Consider the following 13,549-nt stretch of genomic DNA (forward strand, 5'->3'; position numbering starts at 1 on the left):
GCGGGGCGGGGGCGCGGGGGAGGACCCGGCCGCCGGATCCTTGCGGGAGGCGGGGCGGGATTCTACCCCTATGAGACCCACGAGGAAAGGGCTGGACGCCAGGGTCCGAAGAGGTCCTGGAGAAGGAAGGACCGCGGTCGGGCCCAGGCCTCAGGGTCCCAGTAGCATGGGGAGGAGGGCTCCGCGCGCGCGGGCTCTGCGTGGAGGAGGGGCCGGCGCGCGGGACCTGAGGGCCGGGAGTGCAGGTCTGGGGTGCTCCTGACCCCATCCTTCCAGTTCTATATGCTGGAGCACAACCTGGAGGCGGTGGCCCGACACATGCTCCTCTTCAGCCTCGCCCTGGAGGACCCCGAGAAGATGGGCCTGCAAGGTCAGTGGGAACAGTCCACGCATTCTGACCCCACCTCAGCCTCCCTACCGGGTTCTGGTCTTTCAGTGGTGACAATAAAAACTTCGATCGCGGGGCGTGGTGGCGCACGCCTGTCATCCCAGCACTCGGGAGGCTGAGGCAGAAGGATCGCAGAGAGTTCAGGCCGGTCTGGGCTCCATAGTGGGTTCAAGGCCAGCCTGAAGTACATAGCGAGACCCTGTCTAAAAACAGCAAAACAAAAAACTGATCATTTATCCGTTTTTTGTTGTTTCTTTTCCTTCCTTCCTTCCTTCCTTCCTTCCTTCCTTCCTTCCTTCCTTCCTCTTTCTCCCAATACTGGGAATTGAACCCAGGGCCTTCACACTGAGCTGCATCCCCACCCCCTACTTATTTATGTATGTATTTATTTTTTGAGACAGTGTCTCACTGTGTAGTTCAGGCTGGTTTTGAACTCACTGTGTAGCTCAGGCTGGCCTCAAACTTGTGTGGATCCTCCTGCCTCAGCTTCCCAAGCGCTGGGATTACAGGCGTGCGCCACCACGCATGGCTCTGCATTTTATTTTGAGACAGGGTCTCCCTCAGTCTCTGAGTTTCCCAGGCTGGGCTCAGACTTGCCATCCTATCTCAGCCTCCCCGAGTAGCGCGCCTGGCTCCCCTATTTCATCCTGAGCTTTTCCCACCTGCAAAACGAGGCCCAGTGTCGTTCCTCCTAGACGCTTGATCTTAGCCCAAGGCCGAGAAGCGATGCCGTCCCTCTTAGAACCAGGTAATTCTAGGAGAAAACCCACAGGACGCCTCAGAGCAGCACATGACACCAGCTGAGCACCGTGCCGTTCCTGTGGAGAGCTCTCTGGAGAGCTGTCCTGTTCCCGCACTGTGTGGGGGCAGCTTCAGCTTGTGCCTGGAGCAGAGCCTCGAACTCACCTGGCAGCAGCTGGATTTCTGCTCTGCTTGCTGTGTGCCCTGGGACAGGAACCTACCCCTTTCCCGGCCTCATTTCCACATTCATGAAAGTTCCCACGGGGGGGGGCGTGGTGATACAGGCCATGATTCCAGCACTCTGGGAGGCAGAGGTAGGAGGATCACAAGTTCGAACCCAGCCTGCGCAATTTAGCAAGACGGCTGTCCCAAAACAAAATGTATTCCTTTAAAATGGGGCTGGGAAGCTCAGTGTGAAGGCCCTGGGTTCAATCCTCTGTGTGGTAAGGAAATAAAAAGTTCCTCCACCAATAGAATCCCCCTGAGGATTCATAGCTAGTCATGTATGATGTCAGCTCCATATATTTGAGCAACTTTTGCATTTTATCACAAGGACCAATGGTCATTGCGCTGGGCATGCACCATGCATCGCATAATACACCTTCTTTACGGTTTTTAGGCTAAGCGTATCTATTTAACCAAACCCACGTAGTTCTCTTCTATAGCTGAAATCTATGTACATGTATATCTGTCTATCTGTCTGTCTCACAGTACACACGCATGCTTGTAAGTGTATGTATACATATGTAAGATGCAAGTAAAGGCATACTATTCTCTCAGAGGATTCTTAAACAGCTAGAGGAGTGTGGCGCTGCATGCCTATAGTCTCAGCATTCTGAAAGGCAGGAGGGTGGCAAGTTTGAACTCAGCCTGGGCAACTTAGCAAAACCCTATCTCAAAGTATTTAAATAAAAATAGATAAGGGCTGAGAACGTAGCTCAGTGCAAAGGCCCTGGGTCCAATCCCCAGTACCACAAAGACAAAACCAAAACCAAAATCAAGCAGTTTAATGCTATAACATTTAGAAGGGTGCATCTGTGTGTCTCTATAGTTCAGGCCCTCTTTGCCATCTTAAAGCCCGGGGAGGTTTTAAACACGCGACCCAGGGTGGGGGTTCCCCGAGGGGCGGGGCGAGGAGACCTGGTTAGGAGGGAGTTTTCCTGGGGCTCCTCCCGTGCACACTGTGCCCGATTCCGGGCTCCCCCACTTCGGCCCTGCCCCGCCCTCCCCCAGAGCGGAGCGAGACCTTCCTGGAGGTGTGGGGGAACTCGCGGCTGCGGGCCCCGGTGGCCGCCTTCGTGCGCGCGCAGGCCGCCCGCCTGGCGCTCCTGGTGCCCGAGCCCGACCGCCTGGCGCGGGAGCTGCCCTGGCTCCGCCTCTGCGCGCTCAAGGTGCCCCCTGCGCGCGTCCCGCGGGCTCCCGTCGGGGCAGTGGGACGGGGAGGACGGGCGGTCGGCGCAGGCCCGGGGCTGGGTGCGGAGCGGAAGCCCGCCCCATCCCACCGTGGGGTGGGGGCTTCGGCTCTCGGAGCCTCAGGTTCTTCCCCGAGCTGGGGCGGGCGGCGGGAGGGGAGCGCCCCGGCATCCCCGCCTCCGCTGTCCCCACGCGCGGCTGCAGTTCCGCGAACGCGACCAGCTGGAGGCGGTGCTCCGCTTCTGGTCCGGCGGGGAGCGCGGCCCGGAGGCCTTCCCCGTGGGCCGTCTGTGGGACGCGCGCGTGCGACACTACCTGGGCTCCCGCTACGACGCCCGGCGCGGCGTCAGCGACTGGGACCTGCGCATGAAGTTGCACGACCGCGGGGTGAGGGCCGGCGGGGACGGGGCCGGCGCGCCGGGTCGGGGGAGGGCCGAAGTGGGGGAGCCCCGGAATCAGGCACGCTCCGGAGCCGGTCTGAGAGCGGAGGTCCAGGGCCCCCTTGTCAGGTCGCCCAGACCTGTCTTCCGCCCCCGCGACCCCAGGCCCAGGTCATCCACACCCAGGAATTCGGCCGCTGGAGGGACACCGGCGTCGCCTTCGAACTCAGAGACTCCAGTGCCTACCACGTGCCCAACCGGACCCTGGCGTCCGGCCGGCTCCTGACCCACGTGGGTGCCGCGCCCTGCCCGGCCCGCCGCTTCTGACGGATCTGTGGGTCGCGGCCCGCGCCAGCCTCATTTGCTTCCCCTCCCCTGTTTTCCCAGCGCGGGGAGCGCGTGGCAGCGCGCGGGTACTGGGGGGACATCGCCACCGGGCCCTTCGTGGCCTTTGGCATTGAGGCGGACGACCAGAGCCTGCTGCAGACCAGGAACGGGCAGCCGGTCAAGGTGCGCGGCCCGGGTGCAGGCGCTGGGTCAGAGCCAGGCCCCGCCCCGCAGGCTAAGCCCCGCCCCGGGCTCCCCGCCTCCAATTCCAGCCCCGCCCCCACATTCTGCCCCGCCCTCCTACCGTACGGTCAGCCCCAGCGTCTGTCCCGCGCGTTCGCCCCTGCACAGACTGCGGGGGAGATCACGCGGCACAACGTGACGGAGGTGCTCCGAGAGTTGGCCGCCTGGGGGCGCCCGAGAGCCTCGCAGGGGAACCCGCAGCAGGAGCACCCGGAGCCCGCGGGCAGCACCGAGCAGAGGATGTCAGGTAAGCAGGAACTCAGCTTGGGTAAGCATGGACACAGGTAAGCGTGGGCTCAGGTAAGCATGGACACAGGTAAAGTGGACTCAGGTAAATGTGGACTCAGGTAAGCATGGACTCGGTAAGCCTGTCTCCAGGCTCTGGGGAGTTCGAATCCCAGCGTGGACGCTTGGGTTTGCGATGCCTGGGCAGGGACCTCGTCTTGATACCCTGCTTCTTCATCTCTTCGGTCTCCCTGTCCTATCCTGACCCCATCCTGAGCATTCTGTAAAAGCCTGGGCTTGACAGGCCGCAAACATTCTCTCCACCCTCTCAGAGCTGGGGATCGCACCCCGGCCCTGCGCAGTGAGCTACATCCCCAGGCCCGTTTTGTTTGTTATTATGAGGCAGGGTGTCACTAATCACCAGGTTGCCCAGACTGCAGTCACCCGGCTGGCCGGAAATTCCTTATCACAGGGAGCTGTCCGGTGCCCCCTTGGACACCGTGCCCCACCCGGATTTTGGGTGTGCCCTGCCGCTCCCCTGCCCTGTCGCTCCCAGGTGTCTGTCCCCTCCACAGGGCCCGCCCGTGCGGCCCTGGGCCACTCACTCGTTGTCCTCTGTAATCTGGGTCCCTGCTTGCTGGCGACTTCCCAGCCTCTTGCAGGAATCCAGGGGAGATGCAGGTGGGCCCGGAGGCGGTCAGGGAGGCCCTCTCCGCGCCCTGTGCGTCTCCCGGCTCTGCCGTCGGGGTTTTGGTGGCTGCCCCGTGGAGAGGTGACGCCCTGCCGCCCTCCCCAGGAGAACCCTTCGCGCTGCACTTTCTGCCCCTCGGATCTGCGCACGCGCTGCACCACAAAGGCTGCTACCAGGGCCGCTTCCAGCTCCTCTACGTGGCCTGCGGGTGAGGGCAGGCAGAGCCGGGTCGGGTCGCGTCGGGTCGCGCACCCCCCGCCGCCGCTCACCACCCCTCTTCGCAGCATGGTGCACCTGCTCGGCCCCGAGCTCGCGGCCTGCGTGGCCCCCGGAGGGAACCTGGTGGTGGAGTCGGCCCGGTGAGCCCGCGTGGCGCGGGGTGGGGGCTCCGCGCGCGCAGACTCCGGTCTCACCGCCCCTCCGCCCAGGTTCCTGGTGGACCTGCGCCCGGAGCAGCTGCAGGCCTTCGCGGCGCGCGTCGGGGAGCTGGCGGGAGCGGCCGGCTTCACCCCGCGCGCCCCGGCCGGGCCCGCGGAGACCTTCGCGCGCTTCACCAAGCCGAGGCCCGCGGGGTCCGAACACCAGCCTCAGAGCCCCTCCCTTGGCGCCCCCAGTCTCGGGGGCGGGAGCCCCTCCCCGGATGCTGCAGCCCCCTCCCCAAGACCTGACCGCGCCCACAGCGAGCCGGCCTCCCACGCCAGGGTGGGAACCCGCCCCGAGCCCCAGAGCCCCTCTCGGACTTCTAACGGGGGCTCCGGGGATCAGGAGCCCCCCGAGGGACTCTGACCACTTCCGGCGTCTCTCGGTTCCTGCTCAGCCTTGCGCTCAGCCCCAAATCACTGCAGAGCGGGGTCTTCCCGCTCCCTGCTGGGGTTCTGACTGCGAGTCCCAGGCCCCGACGGTGTCTCTCAACCTCAGACACCCCACACCTCCCCGGCCCCGCCCCGGCATCCCAGACTGCAGATGCGCCCAGCCCCCAGCCCCACCCAGCCTCCGGCCCCCCCTCCCAGCTGGGACTGGGGCGGCGCCCACGCAGCTCAGTAAAGAGTTCTGTGTCTCCCTCTTTGTGTCGCGTGTTCCCGTGTCCTCTGTCCTTGCTGGGCGCCAGCTCTGGGGGTGGGAGGGCCCCGGAGGCGGAAACAGACTTCTAGGTTTGCAAACGGGCTCTGGGTGGCTGTCCCGACGCTGTCCCGAACCTGGAGCCTCAGCTTAAATAACGTGCAATAAATAGCCTGGTGTGGTGGCCAGACGCAGAGGCAAGACTGCTGTGTAGAGTTCGAGGCCAGGCTGGGCTACCCATTGACGGGAGCCGGGGATATAGCTCAGAGGTCGGGCGCCTGCCTAACAAGCGCAAGGTCGTGAGTTCGATTCCCAGTACCAAAACACAAATAACCTAGTGAGTTCAAGGCCAGCCTGAACTACCTAGGGAGACCCTGTCTTAAAAAAACCTAAATTAAATATAAATAATAATATGCATCCAGCAGCTCATATATTTGGGTGCAGAAGCTGATCCAACGCAGTGAAAAAGATAAAGTTCTAACCCTCATGCAGAATTAGAATTAGCAAAGGGGTAGGAAGCCCCCAAGGGAGGAGGCCCGACCCGGACCCTGGGTCTGAGGGAGGCGGGCCCTGGGTGCCCGGCCTGTTTCCGAGTTCGCATGCCGATGGGACCAGCCCTGCAGGCCAGAGTGGGGAAGAGTCCGATCCCGGAACGCCAAGGTGACCGGGTGATCCTGGCAGCGCAGCCGCCCCGCCCCTCACGCCCCGTTATCTCCGTGGGGTGCGGGAGGAGGGGGCAGCAGTATATTTAGTCCCTGTCCTTGCCCTTTATCTCAGTGTCCTAGTGAGGCCAGAGCAGCACAGTGGAAACCGAAGGGCCGGAGACCTCCAAGGTCACCCCGCGCCCCTCACCGACCTCCAGGAGCCCCTGTCCGCTGTCTCCTACATCCCAGCCCATCTCTCCTATGGCGGATGTGTGAGTGCATCTTGGTGACCCGGATATCTGAGGCCCAGAGAGGGTGTTGGTGGTGACGATCTCCAGGGTTACCCAGAGGGTGGGAGCTGTGAGTCTGGATACTTGGCCCGAAGATGGAGGTAGTAAAGGGATCCTAGGTGGAAATGAAGTAAGAATTTGGGTATCAGATCGGTCTTGAGAGGCTGAGGCAGGAGGATCCCAAGTTTGAGCCCAGCCTGGGCAACTTGACTTACAGAGACGCTGTCTCGAAATAAAATATAAAGAATGCGGGATCAGACTCCTGGGACTTTAGCAGGGGCAGCTGATGACCTATCCTCTAGTCCCTCGGGACAGAAAGGACACAGGCCCCCAGTAATGATCTCTCCCCGATTTCTCTCCCTGCAGGAGCAGCGCTGCGGTGAGACTGGGCAGCGGCACGGGCTGGGACCCCAGGGCCGGGGTGGGATGGCGCGGCAGGGAAGGGTGGGCCGAGGCTGCAGCCCAAGAGAGGCCACTGGGGAGGACAGGGTCTCAGTGGTGACGCGGCCGCTGCTTCTCCCCAGGCGGGGGAGCCACGCCCCGCGCCGGCCCCAGTACGACGCCGCTCCTCGGCCAACTATCGCGCCTACGCCACGGAACCGCACGCCAAGGTCTGGCCAAGGGCGGGGGCCCGGCCGGGGCTTAGGTGGGGCGGGGCTTCAGAAAGGGCCAGGTTCTGATTGGTGAGAGCTGCCTGTAGGCGGAGCTCCGTTGTTCCCACGGTTGCTTAGGGGATGGTGGGCCGTGCCTAGGTAGAGTCAGGGCCCGCGATTGGTGGGTGGGATGAGGGGCGTGGCTTTTCCTGGACTCAGAGGCCAAGTTGAAAGCCGTCCCAGGGGTAGGAGTTCCTTTGAAGTCCTTCCAACTGCTCACTTTCGGATACTCCTCCTTGATCCTTTCTTTCTCCATGCATCTCTGCAGAAAAAGTCTAAGATCTCCGCTTCCAGAAAGCTGCAGCTGAAGGTGAGGATGAGCTGGGGGCGGAGCTTTCGTGAGGCAGGCGTGGTCTGGGCGGGGCTTTGCGCAGGGCACCCCTATAAGGGCGGAGCGGAGCTTTGGCCTGAGGCGGTCCAACCCCAGGGTCCGGTCTCCGAGGACGAGGCTTTATACCGGACCCCGGGGCTCGGCACCTCCCACCACCCTGCAGACCCTGATGCTGCAGATAGCGAAGCAGGAGCTGGAGCGCGAGGCGGAGGAGCGGCGCGGAGAGAAGGGGCGCGTGCTGGGCACCCGGTGCCAGCCCTTGGAGCTGGCCGGACTGGGCTCCGCGGAGCTGCAGGTACCGACACAGGCGGCCCTGCCCAGCCCGGGGCCCGTGCCAGTCTGCGTCCTCGCCTCGCTCGGGCTCGCGAGCACCAGCCCTGTGCCCCTCTCCCGTGGTAGCCACCACGCCTCGGACCCGGGCTCAGGTCCTCCAGGCCCAGATCTGCCAGAGTTCAGGACCCCTGGCTTCCGCCCACCCTTCCGCGCTGTTCTCTGGAGTCCACGCTCGCGTCCACTCGTTCAGGCCCGGATCTTAGCGCCTCAGCCCTCTCGGCTCAGACCCGGGGTCCGGGCCCAGCCCTTCCCTACAGTGCACGCTGGGTTCCTCCGCCAGGACTTATGCCGACAGCTCCACACCCGGGTGGACAAGGTGGATGAAGAGAGATACGACGTAGAGGCCAAAGTGACCAAGAACGTCACGGAGGTGGGAGCCCTGGGTGCTGGGCGCCCTCACAGTGCGCGGTGCTGGCCGGGTTCGGAGCACAGGAGCCCCAGGGCACCGTCTGAGCGGGTGGGGCAGCAGGATGCGTTTGACCCGGGTGGGGAGTGCGGTTTCCCATGGAGGGAGGCACACACTGCGGCCCAGGCGCTGGAGCTCCGGGGAGCACGGGGTCGGAGGCGATGAGAGAAGGCTGGGCTCATCAGGGGCTTCAGGGCCGAGGCCTTGCACAGCCTGAGCCGGGGGAAGAGGGCGCCAGGCTAGGTATGGAGGGCAGGGAGCTGGAAGCGGCCCAAGGGGAGGGGGCGGTGCCCACTGCCCATGCGGCCGCCCCCAGATCGCAGACCTGACCCAGAAGATCTTCGACCTCCGCGGCAAGTTTAAGCGGCCCACCCTGCGGAGGGTGCGCATCTCCGCGGACGCCATGATGCAGGCCCTGCTGGGAACCCGGGCCAAGGAGACCTTGGACCTACGGGCCCACCTCAAGCAGGTGAAGAAGGAGGACACCGAGAAGGTGAGTGTGGGGCAGGGCCAGGAAGTGGGGTGCTCAGGAGAGGCTTGAGGGGGACGTGAGCTTAGGGCCTAGCCTGCGGCAGCTCATGTTTAGGGGTGCTGGGACAGGGTCCTCAGTGAGAATTATGGGAAATAGATGATAGAGGAAGACAAGAAATGAGAGGGAGAGACAGGCAGGACATACAGCTCAGAGGTACAGTGTTTGTCTAGCATGTGTGAGGCCCTGGGTTTAATTCCCAGCACCTTTATTTAAAAAGACTGGGGAAGCCGGGTGTGGTGGCACACACCAGTAATTCCAGCACTCGGGAGGCTGAGGCAGGAGGATCACCATAGGTTTGAGGCCAGTGTGGGCTACGTAGTGAGTTCAAGGCCAACCTGAATTACATAGTGAGACCCTATCTCAAAAACAAAAAAGACTAAGGGAGACAGTGCCTTAGGGAGGGATAAAGAAGCAAGGAGCCTGGAGAAACCTAAGGGCTACAGGAAGTCCATGATGGAGAAGCAAAGTACATGAGGGAAGCAAGAAGGGAAACATAAGATTATATAGTGAAGAGAAATATGTGAGGGAGACAGACAGGAAGTACGTGAGGGAGACAGGAAGTATATGAGGGAGACAGGAAGTACATGAGGGAGACAGGAAGTACCTGAGGGAGACAGAAAGTATGTGAGGGAGACAGGAAGTATATGGGGGAGACAGGAAGTACCTGAGGGAGACAGGAAGTATGTGAGGGAGACAGGAAGTACCTGAGGGAGACAGGAAGTACATGAGGGAGATGGGAACCTATGAGAGACAAGTGTGTGTGGGATGCCAGGATGTATGAGGGAAAGAGGAATTGTGTGAAGAAGACAGAAAATACATGAGGGATACAGAAAGTGGAAGAGGAAGAGTAATAGGAAAGGAAGAATATCAAAGAAGGTAGGAAATGTATAAGGGAGACAGGAAGTGCTTGAGAGAGACAGGAAGTTCTTGAAGAAGACAAGAGATTCATGAAGGAATCAGGAAATACATGGGGGAAATTGTCAGGATGTTATGGGAAACCTAGGCCAGAGGCCTGAATCTATGGGTCCCAACAACCAGATTCAGCCACCCTCCCCCTCAAGAGTCCATTTAGCAGAAAGAGAGAAACAGAGATAGACACAGAGTCAGAAAAGAGGTTTCTTTCAGTGTGGCCATACTGGAAAGACGACCTCTGTGGGGTTTTACAGGGAAAGGACTAAAGTGAGGCAGAGGAGGGGGTACTGTGTGCACCGCAGGCTTGGGGGTGGTTGACGGTCTTGTCCTGGGTCCTGCAGCCAGGGCTGGGGATCAGCTTTAGTTCTCCTGTGTCAACTGCCTGCGGCTTGCCTTTCCAGGAGTTTGAGAAGGCAGTGAAGACAAGTGTGTGGGCTACTGTCACTGGGCAGGTCTAAGGGGGTCCCACAAAGCGGCAATGGGGGCCTGAAGTAGGTTCTTGACTCCCGCCATGGGAAGGGAATCTCAGGAGTCCTCAGAGTGAAGCCCAGGCAGGGTCATCATCAGCATGGTTAGCAAGGGCAGGAGAGCAAGAAGCGGACGCAGCCCGCGTGTCTGCAGGCCTCGCTCTGGTGCAGCGGGCAGACTGGCCACTCGCACAGCAAGGCGGTGCTTTGAGGATGTGCTGAGGGGCCCTGCAGCGGTCACCTCGGTTTTCATTTCCATACTGTGGGAGGAATCCTGGGCTCGAAGGGCCATTCTGCTCACACGGGTGACTGTCCTTGCCTGGGAGGGTGACATCACCACGGGGTGGTCCAAAAGACCCTGCTTTTCCAGAAAGGAGGTGATTACAGGGTTGGAGACTTCTGGGCTGGCCTAGAACTGAACATGGTAAAACTTAGCATATATTTTTCCTGAAGGAGAGGGGATTGAACCCAGGGCCTTACCACTGAGCTGCATCCCCAGCCCTATTTTATTTTATTCTGAGTCAGGATCTCTCGCTGAGTCTCTTAAGTTCCCCAGACTGGGCTCAAATTTGCCATCTGCCCGCCTCAGCCTCCCAAGTGCTGGGATTGCAGGTGTATACTACCACACCCGGCTACCTGTGTTTCTTTTATCCAACCTCACTACTTCAGGGGGAGCAAAGGGCCATTTCAAAGGCACCCCATTACCAGGCTTGTTTCAGGGCAGAAGCACTAGCTTCTTGGGCAAATGCCCAGAGCAGAGCTGCCCAGCCAGCCAGAGGGTGAACGGGCTCAGAGCCAGGAAGAACCATGACCTCTGACCTTCCTCCTCAGGAGAATCGGGAGGTGGGCGACTGGCGCAAGAACATCGACGCCCTGAGCGGCATGGAGGGCCGGAAGAAGAAGTTTGAGGGCTGAGCACCCTCTCCAGGGTCCTCTGGAGATCAGAGCCCTGAGAAATAAAAGTTGTCCTTGCTGGAAGCCTTTGCATGCACTCTCCCTGGGGCTCAGGCCTAAGGGTGGGGCCCCGGGGCTTGGGTGGCCCCTGGTCATCTGCAGATGGTGCAAAGCATCCAAGGTTGAAAAAGAGGGGGTGGCAGAGACGGGGAAACTGAGGCAGAGGCCAAAGCGCAAGAAAAAGAAAGAACCGGCATGTGGGAAGAAGGGGAAACATTGGAGAGAGAAGCAGCACACGGACCAAGGAAACCCCTGAGAAGTGACCCAGCCAGGGACAGACCGCCAGAAGGGCCGGGGAGCCCCAAGCGTCACACACCTGTAATGCCCACACGCGGGAGGCTGAGGCACAGGGATCGCTGTGAGTTCAAGGCCAGCCTGGAAAATGTAGCCAGGCCTCTCAAAAACAAGCAAAACGCAGCAGAGCTAAGAGGACAGAGCCAGACACCTAGGCCAAAGGAGGCACAAAAGTGCCAGATGAGGGCCCAGGGACCCCCAGCAGAGAGGGGCAAAGGAGGCAGGTGGAGGACGGGAACGCAGACACAAATGAGCCTCTCGCAGGGTGGGTGAAGGCGAGGCTCGAAGGTCAGGGCCCCTGCTCTCTGGCGCTGCGGTCCGAGAGTTCAAGGTCGAGGCTGGGCTGGGGGGAGGAGGATATGGAAAAGAGCAGTGTCAGATGGAGGTGGGGGTTGGGAGCCTACCGGACACCCCCTTCCTCCCCGCCACACCTGCTGCCCCGCTTTAGTGCCTGTTGTCACCAAGGTGGAATCTGGTGGCAGACAAAGGGATGGGGGTGGGGAGGGGGCCGCAGAGAGGCAGGTGGGGGGGCGGAGGTAGAGAAAGACGGGTCCCAAGGAGGCTGCCTCGGGGAGGAGTAGCAAGGCGCCCCAAGCTGGGTCTGAGAAAGGAGCTATGGTGGCCAGAAGGATACAGGAAAGGGCGACAGAGAGATGGAAACAGGAAGCGTGTCCCTTGTGCCCCTTTTGTCACTAAGCATTGTCCAAGGACCCTTTCCAGCCAGGGCTCCAGGCACGGGAAGCTGTGTGGTACAAGCAACCCTGGGGAGCCTGCCCCGGCTCCAGGCTGGCACCGGCAGGGTGGGGAGGGGGCTTGGGGCAGGAATCTGCAGCCTGGGCGGGGGGCTAGGCCTCCCGAGCTGGCCGAGGAATTCCCTCCCTGACCCTCCCCCTTCCCTTCTCCCGCTCCCCCGGGGCGGGGCCGCATCCCCTATAAAGTCCAGGAAGCGCAGCGCCCCGGGGCCAGACAGACTTCCCTCCCGCTCTGAAGACCCAGCCCTAGGTAACAGCACCAGGGTCTCTGCAGGGTTTGTGGGTTACAGAATCTGGGGGTGCCTGTTTAGGGTCGCAGAGGCCTCTCAGAGTCTAGGGGGTCGCAGAACTCGGTCTTGGTGTCAAAGAGTCTGAGTATTAGGATCTGGGGGCTCAGACTGAGTGTATCAGAGCTAGGGGCTCAGAACGTGGGGTGTTAGGGATTGGGCCTCTGGGCGCAAGCTCGGGTGTCGGGTTTACTGGGGTTTCCTAACGTGAGCTTTTGCAGTTTAGGGGGTCTAAGACCTGGGGCCTGAGGATGTCGGGCCCCCGCCCGGACTGTCACTGAGTAAGGTTCAGAATCGAGCTATGGGGACATCGTCAGTGGTCACAGTCTTTGGGTGCTCGGCTTTGGGGTTTGCTTAACCTGGGCACCACGGGGTCACAGAGATCGGGGGGTCTAAGTATTTAGGGTTCAGGCTGCGGTCTGTGGACAGAGGCCGCTGTAAAGGGTGCTCGCCTGTCCACAGATGGGGCAAAGGTGGGCAGCGGGAGCCGTGGGAGGAAAAGCAACCGTGGGGATGGCAGTGGCGGCTGGGGCCGGGGTGACTGCGATTCCAGAGGACGCCCCTGCCCTCCCTTCTTAGGAAATGTCCTCTGCTCCGCGCCTATGACATCACCCCAAAATAGCACCGGGGTGGGGCGGCTATTGTCTTCAGGCCACTGTCCCTACCCTTGCCCCTAATCCCCAGGATCGGGTTCCCACGGACCTGTCACGGACAAAGCGGGACAGCTGTGCGAGGGGGCGGGGCGCCTGGCGCTGGGCCGGAGCCACAGCTCGCTGACAAGTGTGGCGGAGGCGTCTGTGACCCCGGCCTGCTCCCCCAGGGCCGGGCGGCCCGGCGCTCAGCCTTCTCTGTCTCCGCAGGTCCCAGCAGGATGTCGGACACCGAGGAGCAGGAATATGAGTGAGCGGCCTTGCACCGGGGTCGGGGCGGGTGGTGGAGACCCTGCAGCCCCTCGATGTCTGACTGCCCCCTCCTTTCCGCTGGGCCCCCAGGGAGCAGGCTGAAGGTGAGTGGAGGGGCAGCCTGCGGAGGTCGCCCTCACATCTGACGCCGGGCCGGGGTGGGGACGACACCTGGTCGTGAGTCAGCCCCTGGTCTTGTCCTGCCGGGCCCGCTCCGTCCTCGGCCCCGCCCCGGACCCTTCCCGGCTGGAGTGTGCCTGGACTCGGTGACACCTGCTTGGTCCCCGCCCCGGGGGTTCCCGGCCCCGCCCCCGAGCCCCACCCC

General features: G+C 61.8%; 3 protein-coding genes across 6 annotated transcripts in view; all 3 read left to right on the forward strand.

The window, feature by feature from the left end:
- The window catches only part of Dnaaf3 (dynein, axonemal, assembly factor 3), a gene marked incomplete in the record, with an annotated part of 6,096 nt that extends 623 nt beyond the window's left edge, over positions 1-5,473 (forward strand). Inside the window, 9 exon segments of the mRNA XM_005413352.2 lie at positions 277-370; positions 2,363-2,520; positions 2,747-2,929; positions 3,088-3,213; positions 3,310-3,432; positions 3,601-3,739; positions 4,514-4,616; positions 4,693-4,767; positions 4,837-5,473. Of these exon segments, the coding sequence (XP_005413409.2) occupies positions 277-370; positions 2,363-2,520; positions 2,747-2,929; positions 3,088-3,213; positions 3,310-3,432; positions 3,601-3,739; positions 4,514-4,616; positions 4,693-4,767; positions 4,837-5,194 (1,359 nt within the window).
- Positions 5,474-6,235: 762 nt separating this feature from the next.
- Tnni3 (troponin I type 3 (cardiac)) lies at positions 6,236-11,013 on the forward strand. Its single transcript, XM_005413355.2, has 8 exons — positions 6,236-6,383; positions 6,768-6,780; positions 6,926-7,012; positions 7,323-7,364; positions 7,549-7,680; positions 7,999-8,088; positions 8,441-8,617; positions 10,867-11,013. Exons 1-8 carry the CDS (start codon positions 6,373-6,375, stop codon positions 10,948-10,950), a joined length of 636 nt encoding a protein of 211 aa, XP_005413412.1. The 5' UTR covers positions 6,236-6,372; the 3' UTR covers positions 10,951-11,013.
- Positions 8,536-13,549, forward strand: part of Tnnt1 (troponin T type 1 (skeletal, slow)) — a 10,957-nt gene continuing 5,943 nt past the window's right edge. For 2 of the 4 annotated variants that reach the window (XM_005413353.2, XM_013509279.1), the window contains exons 1-3: positions 12,231-12,285; positions 13,183-13,222; positions 13,315-13,328. In XM_005413353.2, coding sequence (XP_005413410.2) covers positions 13,194-13,222; positions 13,315-13,328 — 43 coding nt within the window. In that variant the 5' untranslated portion in view covers positions 12,231-12,285; positions 13,183-13,193. Of the gene's footprint in view, positions 8,618-12,230; positions 12,286-13,182; positions 13,223-13,314; positions 13,329-13,549 lie in introns of those variants that run through there. The other 2 variants (XM_013509280.1, XM_005413354.2) reach the window with 2 other exon arrangements.

This window comes from Chinchilla lanigera, unplaced genomic scaffold (assembly GCF_000276665.1).
Source record: "Chinchilla lanigera isolate Chin_1 unplaced genomic scaffold, ChiLan1.0 scaffold00166, whole genome shotgun sequence".
Classification (NCBI taxonomy): Eukaryota; Metazoa; Chordata; class Mammalia; order Rodentia; family Chinchillidae; genus Chinchilla; species Chinchilla lanigera.